Source organism: Hipposideros armiger, unplaced genomic scaffold, assembly GCF_001890085.2.
Source record: "Hipposideros armiger isolate ML-2016 unplaced genomic scaffold, ASM189008v1 scaffold_284, whole genome shotgun sequence".
Lineage (NCBI taxonomy): Eukaryota > Metazoa > Chordata > Mammalia > Chiroptera > Hipposideridae > Hipposideros > Hipposideros armiger.
The window spans coordinates 429,187-452,131 of record NW_017731634.1 but is presented as its reverse complement, the minus strand read 5'-3'; the positions used below and the strand labels follow the sequence as shown (position 1 = coordinate 452,131).

General features: G+C 57.9%; 1 protein-coding gene across 3 annotated transcripts in view; it reads left to right on the top strand.

Annotated features, from left to right (window-relative positions):
* PRDM16 (PR/SET domain 16) overlaps positions 1-22,945 on the top strand; it is a 286,551-nt gene that overhangs the window by 124,773 nt on the left and 138,833 nt on the right. For all 3 annotated transcript variants that reach the window (XM_019658562.1, XM_019658561.1, XM_019658563.1), the window contains one exon: positions 3,452-3,502. In XM_019658562.1, the coding sequence (XP_019514107.1) occupies positions 3,452-3,502 (51 nt within the window). The remainder of the gene's footprint in view (positions 1-3,451; positions 3,503-22,945) is intronic.

Below are 22,945 nucleotides of genomic sequence, written 5' to 3'. Positions count from 1 at the left end.
GACCAACGGTGTCTCGGGGCGTCGGGAGGGGTCCCTGTGTGGGGCTCAGCAGCAGGTGCAGGAGCCTGGAGGAACCGGGCTGCAGGAAGGCCACCCGGGGTCCCCACGGAGGGGACACGACCGGTGCCGCCGCCTTGTCTGCAGTCCGGGGCAGGCGGGCTCACAGCGGCCTCTGTCCGGGTCGGGCCTCCTGCCCCATGTCCTCCTCGTGGGCGCGGCCTCGGTCCAGCAGAGCACTGACTCCCCGCGGAGCGGGACGGAGTTCCAGGGCAGCTTCTGGACCCCGGGGGAGGGCGCCCCGTCTGCGCCCCTTCTGGCCTGAAGGAAACTCTCACCCGCTCAGTGAAACGAGCAGTCGCGTTTTCCTGGGAGACGACCCCGTGCTTAGAGCCAGCCCAGGCGACATTCGTGGCGGCCTGCAAGCTTCGGAACCTGCTCGGTGGTCACAGCGCGACCTCTGGACGAACGGGGCCGTGGGGGGTCCGGGGAAAGAGCGGTCAAGGCCACCACAAGTGACATGAAGACACGGCTGGCGGACACTCGGCAGGAACGGCAGGCGCCCCGCGTGGGCCCCGTGTGCAGCGTGGTGGAGCCCCGAGGGCTCCGCTGTGGGGCCGCGGTGCTGGCGGGCGCCCCCGGGACAACCCTCCGCATCGCGACGGGGCGAGCACCGCTGCGTCCCGCACAGCGCACTGCGGAGAGGGGGTCCCGCGGCTCGGACTCTTCTCGGGCCTTCGTCCCACCGGAAGAGGCGGGCCTTCGTCCCACCGGAAGAGGCGGGCCTCCCCGCCGCGGCCCAACCTGAGGCCAGCAAACCCCGCGCCCGCCCCGCGGCACTTCCGGGCACATCCGGGCTCCTGGACGGGCCGCCAGGCGCACGTGAGCGGTGAGCGGCGCTGGCCCCGAGGCCCAGGAGGCACAGTCACGTCGCCAATGTCGCCTGTGTAGGTGGCACTGATTTCTCTGGGGACCCCAGAGAGACAGCATCTTAGACAGCGTAGCCGAGAAGCAGGCAGGGCTGGGAAGGCCGGTTGGGGTTTTAGCGTAGCCGTCAACGCGCGTCTCCATCGATGGTGTTCCAGCCAATGGGGGCTCAGCAGCCCAGCCCCCCGACTCTCGGGAGCCCCAGAGCTGCTTGGGTCGGGACGCCTCTGACCTGGGCCTGTGGCCTGGGCTGGACGGGAGGCTGGAGCCAGACCGGGCCCAGAGCTCTGCCTCCAATGGCCGCCGGCACCAGGGGCGGGTCACACCTCCAGCATGGCTGTAGGTACCATGGGGGCAGGTCACACCCCTGAAGGCTCTCTGGTCTCCCAGAGGTGGCTTCTCTGAGGGCCCGAAGTTACTGTATGGCCCCACGTGGGAATGTGACCGAGCTGGCCTGGCTGCAGCTAGAGAAGGTCACATGGCACCCATGACACATTCAGCAGGCTCTCCCGGGCTCTGCAAGACAGCTGCATGTCCATGTTGGTGCACGAGCATCCCTTAAGCCCCTTCCCTGCGAATGGCCCCCGACAGCCGCACGGTGACGGGAGTGGCGTCTGGCCAGGTCGGGTGGCCCAGGCCGCCTCCGTGGTGGTGTTGAATGGGTGCCTTCTTTGACTAAACTCAATGTGGTGAAAGGAGGGTGAGGCGCGAGTGCCACCAAGGCCCGAGGGGGCCACTTCGTGGTTCAGCACAGCTTCTCAGTCACAGTGGACAAGACTCAGCTGAGGCAGAGATCCTAAGAACGGAGGTTGTTCCCATGGGCACCCCTCATGTGGTTATGTCCTGGGCCCTAAAGGCTGCTTTCAAGCCACCCCTTCCATAAGGGACAGGTTAATGAACCATAGAACTCTACCCAGTTCAGGGGACCTCATGACCCAAGAAAGGAACCCCCACTTCTGATAAAGGTCTCCATCTCAGGTTGGTGACCGAGTCCAGGGAGCAGGCCTGGACAGCCTACAGCAGGACAGTGGTCTACCTCTGTCCTCAGGGTCTGGGGGTGGCTCCGGATCGCCCTCTCTGGCCTTTGGACATTGGGGAGCTCAGCCCTTTCCTGGAGCCACAGGCTTTTCTGAGATGCAGGCGGTCAGCCTCACTCCCCCCGTCGTCTTGGTGTAGATGGACAGCTTCGCCAGCCTTCTCAAGTCTGGATTTGAGAGGGAAACGCAAACAGATGAGAGGGCAGAAAGACAGGCCTGCCCGCTGGCTGAACTCAGCCCCCAGCCTCTGAGGCTAAGCTCCCATGGGGCCTGTCCAGCCCAGGCCCAGCGGGGACAGGTCACCAGGTGACCTGGCCTCTGCGGATGCTCCTGGGGCACCTTCTCAGTGTCCCTGCTGCGCCGTTCATCTTTTTCTAATTCTCTCTTTGCACTTACAGTCGCTTTCCAAACCACAATTTCAGAATCTATTAAAAGAAACATAAAATCCCCAATTGGTTAGAATTCTCAACATTTAAAAATATGACTTATTGTTATTACAGCTGAGTGCAGGCAAATTCGCCAGTGCTTTGGAACGTAGCATCCTGGCCCCCCCCACTGCCCACGTGGGCACTGGCGGGCCCTCTGCTCCACGCTGGTAATTTGAAAAGGCAATGGTGTACTTTTAAGGGGAGGGGAAGTGAAACCCCTGGATTTGACACCATTTCTTGTTTTATTTTTGAACTATTAGTTTCAATCTGTTTCTATTCTTACGGAAGTGACGTTCCAATTTCTATACGTGTCCACGCACTTTCGATCCAGAAGGGAAAACCCCATTTATACAGCTAATTTGTCAGTTTTCTTAGCTTAGAAAGCGCTCTGGGACCTGTCCCTGAAATGCCGCCCCTCGGGTGGAACCCGGTGGTTTTTAAGAGGCGCTGCCTGCCAGGCAAAAGACTACAGCTCTGCAGAGCTGAGCCAAGGAAAGCTCCAAGTCCAAAGTGTGGAAGAAAACCCCGGAATGGCTGGCACTTTGTCTGTTCTCTCTCTCAAGCCTGTGTCTGTACGGCCGGACGGGGCAGCCCCCTGCCGACTCTGGCTGCACACCACACGGGCATGGTCACCCCCAAACGTGGGGTGCAGTGTGCTGGTGGGACTCAGAGGAAAGAGGCGAGAACTCGTTACATGCTTCGGAACGTCTTTGTGCCCCTATTGAACTCTTTCTGATAATATGTGCGGGTCTCCACCCCATTACTAAGGGATCAGGGTGAGCACCACAGAGTGGCTTTGTCCCTATAAGGACCCAGCTGCCTTCCCAGGGAAGGGATATCATGGGGGGCTCCTTACCGTTCTCAACGAGTGGGGAGACCCTGTCAGAATGAAGGACCCCAGTTCTCCACAGAGCGCTTTCTCTCAGATTATGGAGAAGTTGCTGGGTCGCACCCTCGGTATTTCAGAGGACATTCCATCTGCCCCCGTGACTTACAGCCCGCGGTAGCTTGAGAGCTGCATTCTGCCAGAAACTAACAATGCCTTTCGAAATTGTTTTGCAGCAAATGCTGGCTGATGCAGAAGTGTCGTCACAGGAAGGCTGCATCCAGAAGGTAGGAGAGCTCGCCTTGGTCACGTGCATCCCTGTGCTGCGTGTGTGTAGTCTGGCCGGTGGCCGTGCGGGCAGTCCACGAGCGAGTGCACAAAACGATGACTCTGTGTAATGAGGATGGGGCTGACTTTCGTCGTTTGGGCAGGTAGGAGTCACCTCACTGAGCCCCTCCCTGGCTCCTGAGAACTGAGAGGAGCCCTGTACCTGTGGGGATCCCAGGCGACGCGTGAAATTAAATAGACTCAGGTTATGTTTATGTCACTGTCTTCACTGGCTAGTTACTTGAAAAGGCTTCAGGGAGGAAAAACACGATTGGCTGCAGGTTGTACTCAGCCTCCAAGAGGGCCTGGGCCTGGCGCTCAACAGCAACCCATTAGGCGAGAAGTATGAATGTGACGGCGTCTGCTGCTCTGCTGGCTGGCGACAGATAATAGCTGGTTGATAGACATTAGCTCTAAAAGACCCAAGGGTGAGCTAGGCCCGAAAGGCACACACAACCCAGAGGAAAGACTCACATACACACATGCACGCGCACACACGCAGTATGTACCTGCGTCTGCCGGCAAAAGGGGTCAGACCCGGAAATCGTCTACAAAACCCGCAGCCTGTCATTAGACAGAGCTGAGCCTCCACAGGCACGCACATTCACATGGACACATGCCACACACATACAAACACATCATGTGGACACACACATGCACATCACCCAGTAACACAAACATGCTCACATGACAACAGGCACCTGTGCACACGCACAAGCACACATGACATGCACATGAACACATACACACACATACAAACACACACACAGACACCTACACTCACACACGGCAGCTGGTCTAGTATTGGGGTTTTTAGTAGAACTAAAGCAGCATTTTCTCTCTTAGTCAGTGTTTTGCATGTGCGCGTCTTACCCAGACAGTGTCAGGACGCACAGCACGGCTGCTGGGAGCGCTGAGTCAGCACCAGGTTAGCCAGCTCTTACCAAGTGCTGTGTTCTCAATGTCACATCACAGAATATGCGCTCACGGGTCTGTCAGGCTGAGAGCTGAGCATTGAAGTCATGGCGAAGGCCCCTCCCTCACTCCTGACAGGGAAAGTTCTGCCAGACTTTACCAGGTTCTCTCTGTGCCTGGCTTGGTGGTTGGAACCTAGGCACCTGGGCAATTCTCCATGGTGGGTAGGACACGGAACCCGCCATCTGGGCAGACCTATCGATAAGGGATGGGGGACCCGCCATAGAAGCAGACCTATCTGGAAGGGACTGGGGACCTGCCTGCCCCTTCCTGCCAGGTTCAACACCAGATACATTGATTTTGGAGAAAACGTTGTAATGGGAGACATTTTCTGACCTTGCGGTGACCTCCTGAAGGACCTCTGACAGGGCGACCCTTTTTACTTCATACGTCTCCATAACTCAGGGCCTGTGTCTGGCCCCATGGGATCCTTTTGTCTGAGCAGACGCTGGGACAAGGTGTCACTCCCTTGTCACTACCACTGCCCGGGGGTGGCCTAAGGCCTTTCCTCCTCAAAGTGAACTCAGTCCTGACAGCGTTCTTTTCCCTTTTCTTGCCTCTGGGAATGAATTCATAGTTTCTTAAAGGATATAAAGTAGTGATAGCTATGAAGCAGCGTTCCCACATTTTAAAGAATTGAGGTATTTTTATTTCCCACAAAAAGGGACCTGCAGTCAACTCCAGTTTCAACTTCCAGAGCGAATGTGAAATCTTCATTTTTCCCACCACAATTATGAACCTGACCATCGACCCTGGGCAGGACTTCCTCCCACAGTGGGCAGCCTGGCTGGAGGTTAGAGGGATGCGTCTGTGACGGGGTGGGCAGTAAGTCGTCCAGCCTGGGTACAGGGTCAAGGCTGGATGGTCACATCTAAAGTAAAGGGCAGTGAGGAGGCAAGTGCTGGACACTTTTTTTTTTTTTTTAGATTTTTATTGGGGAATTGGGGGAGGGGAACAGCCAAGTTGCTGTCCTTTTGTTCTTCAGTCTAGTTGTGGCAGATGTCTCTTCACTGGCCCATGTTGGCATTATCATTGCGCTCTTCCTGGGTGAGGCAGATCGGCCGCCGGCCTCTGGACAGATGCTCACGGCAGCTCATGGAAGCTCATGAAAGCTCACGCCAGCTGCTGGCCAGCCCCACTGCAGCCTACGCCGTCGCCAGCGACTCACAGCAGCCCAGCTCCAGGTCGAGCTGTTGTTCACCATCTTAGCTGTAGAGGGCGCAGCGTCACTGGCCCTCATGTGGGATCCGAACCGGGGCCCTGCTGCTCAGAGCTGGCGTCCCAAGCCAATCCTTAACCAATGCACCACTCGGCCGGCCCATGAACGGTTTTGAACCAGAACAAAACCAGGCAGGACAAGAACAGGAGTTTGCACTTCCTCTGTCGTCCTGGAGCCCAATGGGGCTCAATGGGCCTTTTTGTTTTATAAGCGGCGGGGCCCTTGGCCTTGGCTGACGTGGTCCAGAGGCCCTTCTTCCCGAGAGCTGCTCACAGGTTGGGCGCCAGGTGCCGCCCAGCCAGGGCCCTGCCCACAACTGCCCAGCATAGCATGGGTGGGCATCTCCTCAAACGCAGGCCCTTGTAAGGCTCATCCAGGGGCCTGGGGTCCCTCTCCGCACAGCATCAGAACAGACCCGACCCCATAGCCCTGAGTGTCAGGGAGCCAGCTTTGGGCAGCAGGGCCACCGGGCATCTTGGCTGCGGTCTGTTTTGGGGCACGCCCCCTGACTCCCAGCCAGCTCTGGCCCAGGGGGCTCCCCGGAGGGCGTTCTGCCCCACAGAGAGGCTGCAGCACAGCACCCACATCCCCTGAAGACCAGGACTGTCCCAGGTTCCCATTGAACTTCGGTGTTATCGGCATTTGGGGCGTTTGACTGTGACGGGGTGGGTGCTCAAGGTCACACTGGTGAAACAGTGGTGCTTAGATGTGGACCCACCTGGTTATGTGCCCTGCTGTTCTGGGAGGGAGCGAGTGGATGGGCTGAGCGGTGTGAGCAATGGTAAACAGGGCTGTAAGATGGATAAATGCGGCACTCATCTGACCTGCTTCCAAATAGCAGGTCCCACCTTCCACGCAGATGTTAACGTACAGCTGTGGAGATATATATGTTCATTACAGAATATAACTCTACATGCCTTGGCTTGCTATCTTAAAGACTAATTTGGTGGATTCCCCGGTAATAGGATGTAGACTCCTAGTCGTCATTTCTGTGTCTGGCTAAACAGGGCCCCTTTGCCCCCAAAGACTCATAGGTTTGGGAGCCTTAAAAATATGGTGCAGAAGCATTGGGGGGCTGTGTGGCCTCGGGTTGGTTCGTTGACATCTCTGAGCTTCACCTATTCCCTCATTGGGACAATTACATTTGTTCTTTATCTGCATAAAGATGATTGTTCTTTATCTGCATCAGTGAAATGTGACAAAAGTTAATTAATTCAGTCAGTGGCTTGACACAAGAGGTACAGAAAATGTGATATTTTGTGGGGAAGTTGTGGTTATAAATTCTAAGTATTAGAGAGCCAGGTTGCTGATAGGGTTGAAGAATCCATGTGTTCAGAGTTTACAGGCGGAAAAAGCCCAGGCCCAGGGAGGTCCCAGCACCGGCGTATGGGGTGGGATTCGAACTCAGGACACGGGGGTGGGGGGATGGAGGGGGCGGGGCTCTGGAGTGATAGCAGCCACATCCGCAAGAGGCGCCGGGCTTGGCCGCGCCTTCAGAAGGGCGGAGCCACCGCCTGGCAGAGCCAGACGCCCCGCCTTGGAGTAGCCTCCACACCCAGTAGCCTCCGGTGTCCCTCAGCCCCCTCCTCCCCTCCTGTGACCCCTGCAGCCCTACCCCCTTCACCGTCCCTCGCGTCCCTCTCCACCCTCTGTCCTGCATTCTTGCATCTTCCTCCCTCTGCGGTCTCTGTCCCCATGTCTTCTCCGCAGCCTGAGCATTTGGCTTTGGTGCTGATGAGACCCGACCGTGCTCGCCCCTCCCGGTGCCTTCACCCCCACACCCCCACTCCCGCCGCCCTGGTGCACCCCCAGAGCGAGTTGCCGGAGCTTCCCCCAAAGTCACTTTGGCTGCAGGTCGGGCTGTGTCGCCTTTTCGAGCCGCGCACGGTGCCAGCACTTCTGGGACTGCTCCCTCCGCCGCCGACTCTATTTAGTCTCTGTTTACTTAGAGGGAAAGCCCGGGGCTCCTGGAGAGCAAACATCTGCGGGAGATAATCTAGCGAGTTGTCCATCCATCACTCGGGTCGCCCCGCTCCCTGGAGAGCCCGCCAGGGCCGGTAATAAAAAGGCCGGGCGAAGAGGCTTTGGGGACGAATAAAGAGCCGTGTTAAGGGCCCGCTGAAAATGGATGGAAGACATTATTAAGGCTCAATGGCCGTCTTATCAAAATCCAATAGGATAGACATTTGGCAAAAGGCTTAAATTTATTCTTTGACTTTCTGGAGGGCTTGAATTTATCCGTTAACAAGAGTGTAGTCCACCCGGGGAGATGGTATCAGCTAAAAGAATTTTGATTCAATCTCTGCGGTGATAGGAAAGGGGGAAAACACCAGCCCCCAGCAGCCTGCCCCTTTGTGCTCCTTTATCTTGTTTTCTTTGACCGTCTTGAAAAGGAAGGACGTGTTAATACAGTACAACCCCGGGGAAAACACAAACAAAGGAAAGGGCCTTTTTCTTTTTTCTTCTCCTCCCCTGCCCCACCCCACCCCACCCCACCCCCAAATAAATAAATCAGGAATTCGAATCAGTAGGGCTAGGAGAGGGAACTGAAAAAGGTGCCTTTTCAGAAGCTGAGAAGGTGGTAGCACCCGGCCAGCACTCCAGGGGAGGGCCCGGAGGGCCGGGCTTAGGACGAGAGTCAAAAATAAATGGAGCTAATAAAGTCCTACCACTGGAAGAGGAGCCGTGATGGGTCCACAAATCTCTCCCTGTTATTACGTACAAAACGCTATAGGTCATAAAAGTCATCTGATAGCCCAGCTGGCACTGTCCAGACAGGGTGATGGAGCGATGATTATGATAATTTGTGAAATGATTATTTGGACATAAGGACCGTGGCCTGTCCCACTGGGCTGTTGTGTGTGGACGTTTTTCTGCCACCTGACCGGGTGAAATGCCTCTGGTATGGGGCAGCCTGGCGGTCTCCTGGGTCCCGGGGGGTGGGGGGCTGGGGGCTAATAAAGGGGGACGACCCGCCCGGAAAGCGCTGAGCTGAGGGAGCCCCAGGCGGTGGGAGTGGAGATAGACAGGCAACTGCTAAGTGTTTTTTGTGCAGCAATTACTTGCGACCACACCCTGAGGTGTAAGGCCGGCGGCCAGGCCACAGCTCGGGCGCTGGGGGCCCAGCTCCTGGCCTTGCTGGGCTATTTAAGCCCCTCAGCGCAGCGCGGTGTGGTTGACTGCGTTCAGTGCCGCCGCAGTTGGTGGCTTGCTTCCTCTGCATTGTTTGTCCCCTGGAGGAAGCAGAGGCATTTTCCAGGTGGCTGGAGAGTTAGGGAGGAGGGGGAGGGGGAGGGGACGGGATGTGGCCGGGAGGAGAAGCGGGGAGAACGCAGTGAAACCCGAGTGGCGTGCTCGTGTGCCTGTGTTGGGTCCGGCGGGTCTCACTGGGCCTGGAACAGCTTGGTTACCCTTGTCACCGCGCGGGGCCTGTGCTGGCGAGGTGAGGCTTGGAAATTCTTTTCTTATTCCTGTGCACATCCCAGCCAGCAACGCTCAGGAGCCACTGCAGCCGCGCTTTATTACGCCAAAGCACGCCTGAGACCCGAGCCTAAGAACCCTGTGATCACAATTATGAATTTGCATGTGGGATCAGTTATGTCTTTATGAAATCAAAGTGTGTTTAGCTGCCACGGAGACAGCCCCGAGTTGATTTTGATAATCTCGGGCTGAATGGACTTGCCTCGTTGCAGTAAGCCCTGGACAAAAGGCTGGACAGTGGCTGAAAGCCCTTTGACGACATGTCTCTCTTTCCTTTGTTCGGGGGGTTGCTGATAAAAGAGCCGGGAGTCCATTAATTCAGTGAATGAACATATAGGAAAGTCAGTCCCCTCTTGAGAACAATAATGTTGAGGTCAGCTTCGGTTGCCATGGAAACTAAGTACTCCTAAGAAGTTTGCATCCTTGATTTTGCTGAATCAAAGGCTGCAAAGCGGAGAGGTGTAATGGGGCCAAGACGCAGAAAGTCGGAAAGTGCCGCCTCCGCTGGTCCCTTCCCGGGACGGTGGCCCTGGGGACCCTCACCTGCCCCTGGGATCTGCCCCACGACTGGCTACCTGCCCCTCCCCCTGCCCCTCCTGGGAGGCCTTTTTCACAACTGTTGAGGCTTATCTGAAGAGGCTGCTTAGGCGTGACTTTGGTGGCTCCAGTGCCGGGGCAGAAAATCAGGCCCCTGGGCGGACTCTGACCTGCAGCCACCTCCAGCCCTGAACTTGCCCCCAGGGCGGTGGCACGGTGGCCCCTTCCTTCGCAGATAAGGGTGATTAATGGGCCGATAGCATGGCCCGGGTGAGTTATGGGCAGCTCCCACTGGGCTGGGTGATGATATTATAAATGCAACCGTTTTGCATTTTGTCCCCCCCCCCCATGAGTTGATTCCACTCCCCCCCTCCTGCCCCCATCCAGTGGAAGGGCTCCTGATCAGCTTAAACCTCAGATGAGGCTGGGACAAGTGCAGATAGCTCATTTCCTTGCAGTCATTTATGACCTGCTGTGGCCCTCAGCCTGGGGGCGTCTGGGGGGGGGCAGGGCTCCAGCAGGTGTGGGCAGAGGGCGCTTTGTTCCACAGACCGGCTCAGGCCTGAGAGCCACACCTGGGGGGAGGGCTGCAGGAAGGACAGTGGTTGGTCCCCTTGTTTTGCTCCAGAGAAAGCAATAAACGGGGTTTCCTTTGTCGCCCTTGGGAACCGTCCAAAAGGGGTCTAGGCTGAAGCTTGGGGCCAAGGTCCTGGCGGAGGGAAAGTGAGGGGGGCATTCTTGGGGTCCCACAGCAGCCCCAGCACCACGTGAGAGCAGGTGACATGGGGACTCGTCTCTGTGGTCGGGCCCTTCTCCCACCTTGCTGAGATTTCTGCCCAAACTTAAATCTCAACAGTGGACAAAACCACCAATGTGGAGGACTCAGAACCTGAAAATGCGCATTCACCTGGAAAGTAAACAAAAGGACCTTCTTTTCTCTGGAGGCCCAGCACCTCCCAGCCCACCCCACCCTCTGGACCTGGTTCTGCCCTGGACGGTGGGGCCCTCACCTGAACTTGGACTGCTGCATTTCCGCTTCCTGCTAAGCACACTGGGAGAGCCCACTCCCAGCACGGGTGGGCCAGTACCGCGTCAGGGAACAAGATAGCGACTGGGCACAGCTCTGGGCACCAGGCCTGCTGAGTGGGCGTTAGGGGGTGCCACTGCTATTGCGGGCGTGGCCTGAGGGAGTCAGTGAGACCCTGGGTGGATGCGTTGGGCCTCTTTGAGGACGCCTGTCTCTGAGGTGGTGTGCCACCTGTGGTAGGTCAGAGTTCACAGACGCAGGTGTCTGTCCCAGGACCCACGTGGCTGTCCTGGAAACCGCACCAGCCCCTCAGGTTGTCAGAGGCGGCCCTGGCAGGCGGGTGCTAAGCAAGGTGGCTGGGAGCAGGATGCCTCTCTCAGGCAGCGGCTAATGAAGCAGATTTATTATCTACATTACGGCTTTACAGGAGCCAGATGGTGGTGTCAATAAACTGTAATCTTCAGGTGGGTGCAATAGCGGGTTAATTAAATTGTGCCGCACCATCAGGAGAGAAAAATATGTCAGCTCTGAGTCCTATTCAGCGTCTTCTGCGTTAAACGCACAGACTGCACCTGGGCAACGTCGGTGTTACCGGCCTGGATGGGGCGTCCCACCTCCCAACATGGCCGGCCACGCTTTCAGAGGGGAAGAACGGGGTCACCTCCGCCCGGAGCCCCCCTCACCTCAGCAGGATGGCTGTCCTTCCGAATGTGAGGCCCCTTCTGGTTTTACACAAACATGATGCCCAGGTGGCCAGTCCCTCTCCCAATAAAAGACAGCAGCACCAGTGGGTGCTGGGGGTCTGCCTGGCACTTGGAGCTGCACCCACTTCTCTGTCAGGGTGCCGGTTGAGCACCCCAGGCCCACAGGGAGGGTCGGCCCCTGAGGCCCCCTCGTGCCTCAGCTGGTGTTTCCCACGAAGGTGTTGGGGAGCCAGGCTGTGCGGCTGGCCCTCCTCTGAGCCCCAGGCCTGCGCAGGCCGTGACACGGTTTCCAGGCGGGGGGCCCAGGGCAGGTCCTGGTCCTGAGAGTGGGGAGCGGGACCTCTTGTCACTTCTCTCTGCCCAGGACTGTGCTGGGGCTGGGGCAGCCTCCCCGCTCCTCCCATGGGGGCAGCATCTGGGGGTCTCTGAAGCCGGTCTGGCCTGCAGAAACTCTGGGCAGAGGCAGGCCCTCAGGGAAGGCTGTGTCCTTTCTAAGAAGCCACCTGCTGTCTTGGGATGGAGCAGGACCTGCCCGGCTTGGGGAGGGGCCCATCCGGCTGGCCCTTCATCCTGGCTTCCTGCATCAGAGACTGATGCCACAAGGGTGGGTGCATGCACAGGGGTCCCAGTGTGCCGCCTGTGCACTCCACCGGGCGCCAAGGCGTGGGTCCGGGAGGGAAAGAGAGCCCTGCCTGCCCGCAACGAGGCTGTCCTCTGCGGAGCACACGCCCTGTGGGCCAGGTGCTACAGACCCGCCACTGCTGGCTCGCTGCGATGGCCGTTGTGCGGTCAGAATGCTGGCCCGCACCAGGCGCCTGCGCCCACAGGCTCATTAACCCCCATCCCTCTATGCAGGCGCCATCACCCCCACTTTACTGCTTAGGAAACTGAAGCACAGAGAGTGGGAGTCACTTGCCAAGGCCACACCATTCAGTAGAGAAGCTGGGAACTTTCAAATGCCAGCCAGCCAGACTCCGAAGCAGGTGCTCATATGCCTCCAGCTCTGCCCTCCAGACGTGGTCACGCCGGCCTGGGCACATTAGGCATTGAGTCCAGAGTGGCACTAATCTGTGGACATGATACAGAGAAAGGCAAGCCTGGATTGGGCTGGAGTGGCGAGGAGTAGGTGGACCAGTTAGCTGTTGCTGCGGTGCTGCTGTGTAACAAGCCGCCTGGACTCTGAAACCACACTCACTGGTTCTCACTTACATGAGTGCAAGTCGGCCGATCTAGGCCGGGCTCAGCTGGGCTTGGCGCCAAGCTGATGGTTAGGTCCAGGGTGCGCTGACCATCTCTCCTCCCTGCACAGTGGGCTCTCTGGGGCATGTCCTCGTGGTGATGGCATGAGAAGAGGGAACACAGACACTCGTAACCATCTAGGCCTAGGCTCAGAAGGAGCGCGGTATCCCTTCTGCCCACATCGGCCAAGGTCACCCCATGGTCACAGCCAATAGTACAGAGCGGGGAAAGCCTGCTGTCATGGGAGGGGTGTGGTCATCAGCAGGGGGCATGCAGGCTGGCGCATGCTGGTTCCAAGGTGACAGTGACATGGGGAGAATCCCTGAGGTGTGTGAGAGAGTGGGGGCCACAGTGAGGCAAGGAAACCCTGAGCCTGGAGGAAAAGCAAGGATGAAGTAAAAACAGAGCCGCTGCCCCGGCAGCCGTGTCTGGCTGGCACCATCTCCCCTCCTCGCCCGCGTCCGTGGGTCTCTCGGCTGTGCCTAGTCCTTGAGACTGACTCTCTTCCTTGAAGAGACGATCTGATCTTTGGTCCAGAGTTGCCAGGAAAAAGCAACGCGGGGTCAGTTGTGGGAGGCGCCTGGGTCCCTTTGTTGGGAGGGGTGGCCTGTGAATGACACTGAGGAGCAGGCCAGGGCACCCCATCCTTCCGTGGACTGTGACTGATGGATGGTGAGGTCCACCAGGATAGGGGAGGACGGCCTAACCCGCCAGCCCAGTGCGGGTTAACCTGGCACTCAAAAGAGGGCTTTGCTGTCAAGCCACAGAAAAACACAGGAACCTTAAAGGTGCATCACAAAGTGTGAGCAGCCAATATGAAAAGGCCGTGGGCTATGTCGTTCCAACCCTGTGACATTGGAAAGGCAAAACTGTGGGGACAGTGAAAGGGTCAATGCTGGTCAGGGGTGGGAGAAGGGGGGGATGAATGGGGGGCACAGAGGGACTGAGGGCAGTGAAATTATTCTGTACGAGGCTGTCATGCTGCCTACGTGTCATTCTGCGTTTATCCAAACCCACAGAATGTCCAACACCAAGAGGGTACCGCAGGGCAAACGCTGGACTGTGAGGATGTGTCAGTATGGACCCATCAGCTTAACACGTGACCATAGCAATTAATGCAAGATATTAATAATAAGGGAACCTGGGGCTGGGGGCAAGTGGGGGTGCGCGGGAACCCTCTGTCCTTTCCACTCATTTTTCTATAAACCTAAAACTACTGTAAAAAATAAAGGCTATTCACCTTTTTTAAAAGAGAGTTCTCAGAAAGTGGCATCTTATAGTCATACACACACATATGAAATATGTACACACATCTAAGGACGTATAACAAGAAGCCTGGAAGGAAATATGCAGAAATAATATTGTCACTCTTTGTGGTGATTTAATGGGTGCTTTTTAGAAATGGACGTGTGTATGGGGTATTTTAGTTATTAAATGTGCTAAGTTATGTAAAGTGCTCAGACAGTGCCGGGCCTGTAGCAGCGCTGGTGAAGCGGCTGGCGGTGGCCGTGGGGGACGCATGCTGGGTGACTTCTAGGTTGAGCTGCCAGTTGCCAGTGTGACACCGTCCAGAGCTCTCTGCCCTCCAGTTCTGCACCCAGAAAGTTCCAGACGGATGCTGCGGTGGTTGCCATGGCAGGACCACCCTGTGGATCACGCCAGCGCACGGAACTGCCATGTTCTGTCAGGCGTCCCAGTTGGGGTGGCTGTTGGTGACTGAGGCCTCACCTCACCTCACCTGCCTGAGTTGTTCTCTTAGGGCTTCTGCTGTTTTGTCCAGTTTGGCAGAGTCTCAAAATGCCCTGTGTTCATCCATTCACTCACCCGTTCAACCCATGTTTACCAAGCACCTACTGTGTGCAGGACGCTGTCCCAGGTGCTGGAGACACAAGGCTGAATTCTACCCATTTCTGCCCTCCTGGGGTTCGTGTTGTGGAATTCCAGTCACCTGTGTGGTGGGCCTTCCCGGCCTTTGTTCTTGGTGGCCCTAGGGCCCTGGGGATGCCCAGCTGCAACGTCCCGTCCCGTGTCAGGCACTCCTCCTTGTGGTGGGGCAAGCTTCCAAGAGCCCCTTGTGCCGCCTGTTCTGTTCATTTCCGGCAGAAATGCGCCATCTTGCCTTGTGGGCCTGGCGGTGTCCCTTAGGTGGCTAATTCTGAGGAGCCTTTTTCCTGGGCAGTTCCTCCTTCCGTCCCCTATTCTATGCAAGGGGACATTGTGAGGATAACAGATGGATTTGGGCCAGAAAGAGCGGGATTCTTAATTGGACAGATTCAGTGTGAGGGTCCTGTTGCTTATTCAGTAGTATTTCCTTCTTTGAATAATGCCTCCTTCAGCGGGCCTGTGTGTGTGCTAACAGGGCCCATTATTCCGCCTGACACCCGCTTCCATCAGCCAGGCCCGTATCGCTGAACGGCTTCTCCTCACCCAGTTAACAAGATGTTTCTCCAGTATAGTGTTGATAAATTAAGTCATAAAAGGCGAGACTTATTATTTCACGTTGGAACCTTGCCTCTGTTATTTCTGAGCAATGGCCAAGATTCAGAGTATTAGCCACAGAAATGTCTGCGTTGCCGGGGATGGAAAATTATCACATAAAAAGAGCCTGATGTGGTGTTCATCATGGATCAGCTGAGTGTAAGGAGAGATATTCAAAGACAAAAAAATCATAAAAATCTGCTTCTCCACACTCACACTGGGGGGAGGGGCCGGCGAGCTGTGTCTCCTGTGTTTACTTGAGGACATACTGTGTGCCGTGGCCGGGCCGGCGAGCCGTGTGTCTCCGTGTTTACTTGAGGACACACTGTGTGCCATGGCCGGGCCGGCGAGCTGTGTGTCTCCGTGTTTACTTGAGGACACACTGTGTGCCATGGCCGAGCCGGCGAGCTGTGTGTCTCCCATGTTTACTGAGGACACACTGTGTGCCGTGACCGGGCTGGCGAGCCATGCATCTCTGTGTTTACTTGAGGACACACTGTGTGCCGTGGCCAGGCCGGTGAGCCATGTGTCTCCGTGTTTACTTGAGGACACACTGTGTGCCGTGCGAGGCTCTGGGTTACCAAGGCCCCAAAAGGGCAGATAATTATCGGAAGAGAATCTGAAGCATGGGCACCCCAGAGAACTGCAAAAATAAAATGAGGAGGAGGAATTTTGAATAGATTTCCTTCCTTTGTGTTTCTGTTTTGAACAAGAAGTACAGAAGCAGGAGTAGAAGGGAACTGGCAAGGGAGACAAAACCCTGGCGCTCGCCCTCAGGACGGCGTGGGCCCCCCCTCCCCGGGCATGCGGGGCATCTTCGTCCAGTGTCTGCGCACATGCAGCCCCCCAGGAGGCAGAACCGGCCTGCGGGGAGTCCTGTGTCTCCTGGCTCCTCCAGAAGGAAGGTCACATGACTGTCTTCCTATGTGCAGAGTCAGGACCCAGGGAGGCAGGGCCACATCTGCACGCTCACGGCCATTCCCTGAGGCAGGGGGAGGTGATGAGCTTAGATCACATCTGAGGAGGCTGGGGGCCCTGGGAGGCAGCTGCTTTCCTTCCCAGGGGTTCAGACAGGTGAATGCACCCACCTAAGGTTACTCAGTACACGATAAACTTGGCCTTGCAAAATGCTTCCAAACCTGGACTCTTAAACACGAGGCTGTGCCCAGGGGGACCTAGCCGGTCCTCACTGCCCGGGGTCGTCCGCTTTCCAGGGTGTCTGACTGGGAAGCATGTGTTCCTGAGAATCAGGTGCGGGGAAGGGGCAGGGCGGGAACGGCATCCGCTCAGCCTGCCTCCCCTCCTAGTTGGTCTTCCTGGTTGTCCTGTCGTGTCCTGGGCGTCCTTCCCGTCACTGCAGCAAATGCTATGCGTGTGGCCCTTAATAAACACCAGGACTTTTCTTTCATAATCACCTTTTGGCCCCCAAAGTGTCACTAAAATACTTCTCAAAGCGCTCGCCCCTGTTTGGGCCCCTGGTTTCCCAGCATGACACCTCGTTGTCCTCCTCAGCAGCCCCCCTCTGCACCCTCATCCTCCAGGGAAAACCTGCCTTTCCCGCAGGGCACACAGCCTTGGCTGCTGAGCCCGAGCAAGTGCCCTGCCCTGTCCCACCCACGGGAACACTTCCTGAGCTGTCCCCATTCCTGGGCTTCTGGGGCCCAGACGCCCCTCGCCCTCCCACACACACAGTGTTGCAGGCACATGGGAGCCCACTCAGCTGTAACCCCTCAGGTTAGGGAGTGACCGCTTTGCCCAGACTCCTTGGAGCAGCGCCCGCGGCCCCGCGCAGCCTGCCCGCAGCGCTTCCTGTGGGCCTCGGGAAGGCCTCTTTCTGAGGACTTCTTTATCCTCCGGCACCTTGATTTCCTCGTCTGTAAAATGGAGATGATAGCAACTTCTCCTCAAAGTTGTGATTACTGATCACCATAGTTACTATATATAAAGCACCTGGCACATGGTTAGGGCTCAGAGCAAGACCGAGTGACAGTGGGGGTGATGACGGTGATAATAGTGATGATGAAGATAATGGTGATGTTGGTGAAGAGTGATGATGATGGTGATGATGACGATGGTGGTGCTGATGGTGATGGTGCTTGTGACAGCGATGGTGATGACTGTGCTGATGTTGACAACGATGATAACGGCGGTGATGAGCCCTTGAGGCCTCATCCAAACACCACCATTACACAGGGGATCCAGAGAGCCCAGGGGGGTGCAGCCAGAGGGGAGCGGAGACAGGAGCTCTGGCTCTGGCTTCACCGTCAGCTGGCATGACCCGGGGCAGGTCACCCAACCTCCTGGAGCCCTGGTTCCTGACGTGGCACCACAGGGCAGACAGCCTGCATCCCGCTCAAGTTCCTGGTCTGCGAGGACCTTGGAGATAAGGCCCAGAGCAGCGCTGGGCAGGCACCCCATAAACACGAAGTGGCATTAAAAGAAAAAAAAACAACAGGAAGAGACGGAAAGAAAACTCCTAAGTGCCCGTCACACCATGGCCCTCTGAAATGACCTCTCACACCGGGAAGCAGGCCTTGGGGAGTTAATAAGAAATACAGGACTTCCTGCAAGATAGCAAGTGAATTGTGAGCCGTGAATTACTTTTTTCCTTTGAAAAATGATGTAGTCGGGTCAAAATATTTTTGCATTTCAAACACTTGAGTTCCTTTGTCCTTGGGGTGACATGACTCGGTTTCCATGCAGCCTCACAATGCGTGGAAGCATCTTTTCACCGCCAGACGGCCCTTCCGATAAGCCCGCCAATTCATAATGCGAGTTTGGAGAGCTGGTGAGGGGTGAGAAAGCACAGGCCTTTGGAAAGTGTTTACACAGCAGCGAGGGGCCTTTCTCCCTCCTCTGGTAAACAGGGCCGGGAGCACAGCTATTGAGCATAAGGCGGGGTGGGGGCCGGTACACACTATGGCCGCGGGCCCACCCGCACTCCACACCCAGCCGGGCCCTCTGGCAGACCTGCCAGGGCGCCTCTGGAGCCAGACTCCCAGGTGATGAGTCTGCCCCTCCAGGGAGGTGCTGACGGCTCGGGTGGGTCTGTGACCGTGTGGCCTGCCTGCCTGCCTCATCTGGGAGAGGGGACAATGCCATCACAGCCCGTGTCATCCTCCACCCTGGCCCCAGCTCAGAGTTGTCCCGCATGGGGCAGCTTTGCTCAGCTGGTGGTGGGTCTCAGCTGCGGCCTGCCTGGCCTCTTTGTCAAAGGGAACCTGTTTGGCTGCCCCGAAGCAGCAGGACGGGAAGGGACCGTTGCCTTGAAGCTGAGTCAGAGGCTCCCGTGCAGGGTGTTCCCTGGGGAAGGCTGGGCACCAAATCTGCTTGTGTGTTTGGCTGTTTCTTCAGGCACTTAAGATGCTTGCGGCAAAAGGCTGGCTGGCCGTGGGGCCAGCACCCTGGGTGAATCAGTGCCCATCCTACAGGTGAGGACATGAGGCACAGAGAAGTGAAGTTCCCTGCCCAGTGTCATGCAGCTGTGAGAAGAAGGCCGGGAGTGAGCCCCGGTGTCTGGCTCTGGGAGCTCAGCAACAGGGTGCAATGCTCCCCAAGTGTCTGTTCGCCCAGAGTGTGCCCTGCTGGACGCTGAGGGCCCGGGCTCCTTTCCTGTCCCGAAGGACTCGGGTTATTCTGTTAGCACCCGGGAACCCGGGGCTCAGCCCCGCACCTGTGAGTCGGCGGGAGTTCATTGACGGCAAAGCCAGGAGAAATAAGCCCAGAAAGAGCCGCAGTCTCGCCAGGCACAGGCGGACCCACTTCCTCAGGGTCACGTGATCTGCAAGCTCCCCGGGGACCCCCACCTGCCTCCCCTGCTGCTGACCACCCCGTCTTCAAAACTGGATAACAAAGTTGGAGGCTGGCCTCCCTGCCGGGGACACGAGGAAGGAGTAGAGCTTGAAAAGAGCCACGGAGACGGATCCCACGGCACACAGGTGGGGAGCGAGTCAGGGGGACCAAGGAGATAATGACGGCAACAACAGCGCAGCGCGCTGCTTGGTCCTGCGTCAGCGGCCTGCTCAGTGGGAAGTGGGTCCCCCTGTGAGGCCAGGGGCCACCCTGCAAGGTGTGGCCGCGTAGTACTGTGTGCCGAGCTGTGGACGGAAGCTCTTCTCCCTCCTGGAGGGTGAGCCGCTGTGCCCGTGGGTCTGCGCTTGACAGAGGCACTGCGCGGGCTCTGTCTGTAGGCGGGGACCTCACCTGGCTGGCAGACGCGTTGCCGGTGCCCACTCCTCTGGGCTGGGGCCTCTGCTCAGGGTCGGACCCCTGGGACCCTGGCCTCGCTCTGCACCGGCGTCTCCACCGCTCCTACCCCCGTGTGTCCGAGCACCAAAGCTGCTTCTGATTGGTGTTCAGTTGTGTGAAGGCCGGCACGGGAAGGTTGCTTTGAGGACACCGTTAGTTGATGGGACAGCATGAGGATTTGTTTGTGTCTGAGGCTCCGCCTCCACTCCCACAGGGCTCTGTTGCTGGCCTCACCCCAGGTGTGGGAAAAGAAGGTTCAGTCGGGAATTCTAGGGCGATCCCAGCTGTGTGGGGAATGCCACTCTCCTGCTGGGCCCCGTCCCAGGCCTAGTCCAGGCGGCTCCACCTGTTGGCTGGTGGGAAACAGCTCCCGCAACACTGGCCCCGCCTGGCCACAAGACCCTCCCCGGGGCCACGGGGCCCAAGCCGACACCCGGCTGTCCCCCAGAAGAATCCAGCCAGAGCGCAACCAGCACCAGGTCCTTAACACGTCCATCCCGTCGGAGCGCTCGCTTTGTGGGTGACCCCCAGGGCGCATGCGGCCCATGGACACTGGCTCAGCCAGCTTCCTCTGGGCCGCAGCAGAGGACGAGGCTGGAACTGGAGGAAGGCTTTACTTGCGTAATTTAAATAAGGAATGTGGAGAAGCCTTGGACATCCTTTGGAGAAGTGACCGCTGGTCAGATGGCAGGAGCTGAGGGGATAGCCACATTCATTCATTGTCAATGGACAGGTGGCATGGGGCCCCCCCCCGTGCTGGCACTGTCTCTGGCGTAGGGCTTCCTGGCCTCATTGTAAGCCCACTTCCCCCAGAGGGTGGCTAGGCCTCCTTTGCAGACCAGGTTCCGAGGCGCAGGCAGGTGAGGGACTTGCCGAAAGCTTCGAGTGGCGTCAGCATGCCACCTGTCCGTCTTCCCCACCTCCACTGCCTCTGCACACGTTTACTGAGCACATATACATGCCGGACCTGCGCTGGGCCCTGCACCTGCAGCTGTTGATGGTCAGGCCCTTCCCCGTGGAGCCCCCGTCCCGTCTGTCTCAGTCTGCTCAGGGTTCCTTAACCAAATACCACAGCAGACGCTTCTCACACACTCGCGAGGCTGGAAGTCCAAGATCACGGCACCCACGCACTCAGCGCTGGCGGGGCCTCCTTCCTGCGTTACAGACGGCCGTCTTCTCCGTGTCCTCACATGACACAGAGAAGGAGCAAGGTCGTGGGGCTCTGCTCACAAGACCACTGATCCCTTTAGGAAGGCCCCCCTCTCGTGGCTTAATCACCTCCAAAGGCCCCAGCTCCAGATGCCGTCACCGTCACCGTGGGGCTGAGTCTTCAGCGTGTGACCTGAACATTCCGCCCATGGTGCTGAAGAGGCACAGAAATGCAAACACACAGCAATAAACACGGAGCAGTTACCGTGACCAGGGCGCACCAGCAAGACTGTGTGTCGGGGTGTTGGAGGATGTCCCTGAGGCCAAGGAGAAGTGAGAGTGGGAGGTGGGGGGACACACACAGAGCTGAGAGCATCCAGGCAGAGGGACCGGCAACTCAAGAGCCCCGAAAGGCAAGGAGGGAGGGCAGGGAGGAGGGGTGGGGGACTTGGGGCCACAGGGTGCCCCGGGTGGGGGCAGGGAGGATGCATTTGGGATATTTCCGAGGGAGGAGCCTCTGTGTGGACAGCTGCTGTGACAGCTGGAGTGTGGTGCCATTTGCCGGAGGGAAGGGGAGCGGGAGTGGCTAGCGGAAGTGGAGATGTCGGCGTGTGCCCCAATTGCAGGCTCCCCTGAGACTTCCAGGAAGAGCATCAAGTGGGCAGTTGGATGTGGGGGTGTGAGCATGGGAGATGCTGGGGTGCAAACATGAAGGGCCAGGAGGGAGCCTGAGCTGCTGTGGCATCTGAGAGCAGCGGAGAGTCCTGGGCGCGTGCAGGGCTGAAGGTGGCCGAGAAAGATAGGACAGAATGGGCTCTGGTCTGGGGACCCTGTGACCACGGGCCTGCACGAGAGCATTTCCCGTGGGTGTGGGGAAGAGCTCCATGGTTTGGCACTCAGGTGCAGGGCACAGAGTGGGGACAGCAGGTTTGCGTGGGCAGGGGACAGGAGCTGGGGGGTCGCAGAGTCAGGAGGCGCTGATAGCGAGGGGCTGGGCACACTGCAGGTGGCCCAGCGAGGACAGCGTGGGGGTTGGGCCCAGCGGAGGGCTTGCCCTGGGATGGAGGGCGGTGAGCAGCCTGGTCTCGCTGTGCCATGACATGTGATTCAGGGGACCCACCCGAGGCTCCTGGGATGGGGAGAAGGGGTGAAAGGTGACCTTGGAGAGGGAGTGAAGCCGGCTTGGGGCCTGGAATCGCAGCCACAGCAGTGACACTTTGCCCCAAAGCCTTGCCCAGGGGACTGCCTGAGAAGGCAGATGGTGGGGCTCATCCTGGGGGCCAAGTACGGGAGCTCTGGGCAGGTACCAGGGAGAGTATGGGGGAGCCCACTAGACGGGCTCGCAGTCCAGCAGGCACAGGGCACATGTGGTCAGCGCCCCACTTCCAGTGGGGGCCTGGGACTCTCACTCTGTGATCCCCGGCCTGGGTCAGGCCTTATGGGCACTTTTTTCATTAGGTCCTCATTGTCTTGAGTCCCACCAGGGCGCCGAGTGGCCCGTTTGCTTAGTCAGCAAGAACACTGTAAGCCCAGGCATCACCAATGCATATTTAATAGCTGTTTTCTTGTTGCTGCTTCAGAAGCTCAGCAACGGCCTCGCCCTTCAGCTGGTAATGAGAAGTTAATAAAAGTGGGATTTCGTGCAACGCTGGCCCTCTGACATCTTAATCTTTATTAAAGAGACGTAAACTTGCACGGAGCAGGCGGGCCTGCCCGGCACAGCCGGACGCCCAGAGAGCCGGTGGAGGTGGCCGAGGACTGCCAGCACCCCTAATCCAGCCATGTGGCTGCAGTCTGCCCTTCCCAGCGTCGCTTGCGCTGACCTCAGCAGACACGACTTAATCCCTCCAGAGCCACATGAGGCCAGCGTGAGCAGCGCCGTCACGTTTGGGAGGACGCGGGTAGCTGCGTGGGCACACGCGACTCGCGGCTTCGGAGGGGCTGTGCGCGTCCGCCTGCCCCCTCCTTTCTCCCCTTTCTCCTCCGTCTTTTTCATCGAGGTGGAATTCACAAAACATACAGAGTAACCCTTGCAAAGTGAACAGCGCAGCGGCATTTACTGCGTTCATGGTGCTGTGGTCCTGAACACTTCCGGTGGCATCACGGAGGCCCGGTGCCCACCGGCGGCCACCTCCGTCCCCTGACAGCCGCTCACCAGCGTCCGTCTCCCCCATGGATGCCCCTGTTTGGGACATTTGGTACAAGTGGCACCACAGTACGTGGCCTTCGTGTGTGAATGTTTTCACTGAGCGTCACGCTTTGAGGTCCGTCCACACTGTAGCGCGTGTCAGAGCTTCACCCCTTTCACGGCCGAGCGATCGTCCACGCCGTGGGCCCTCCACGGTTG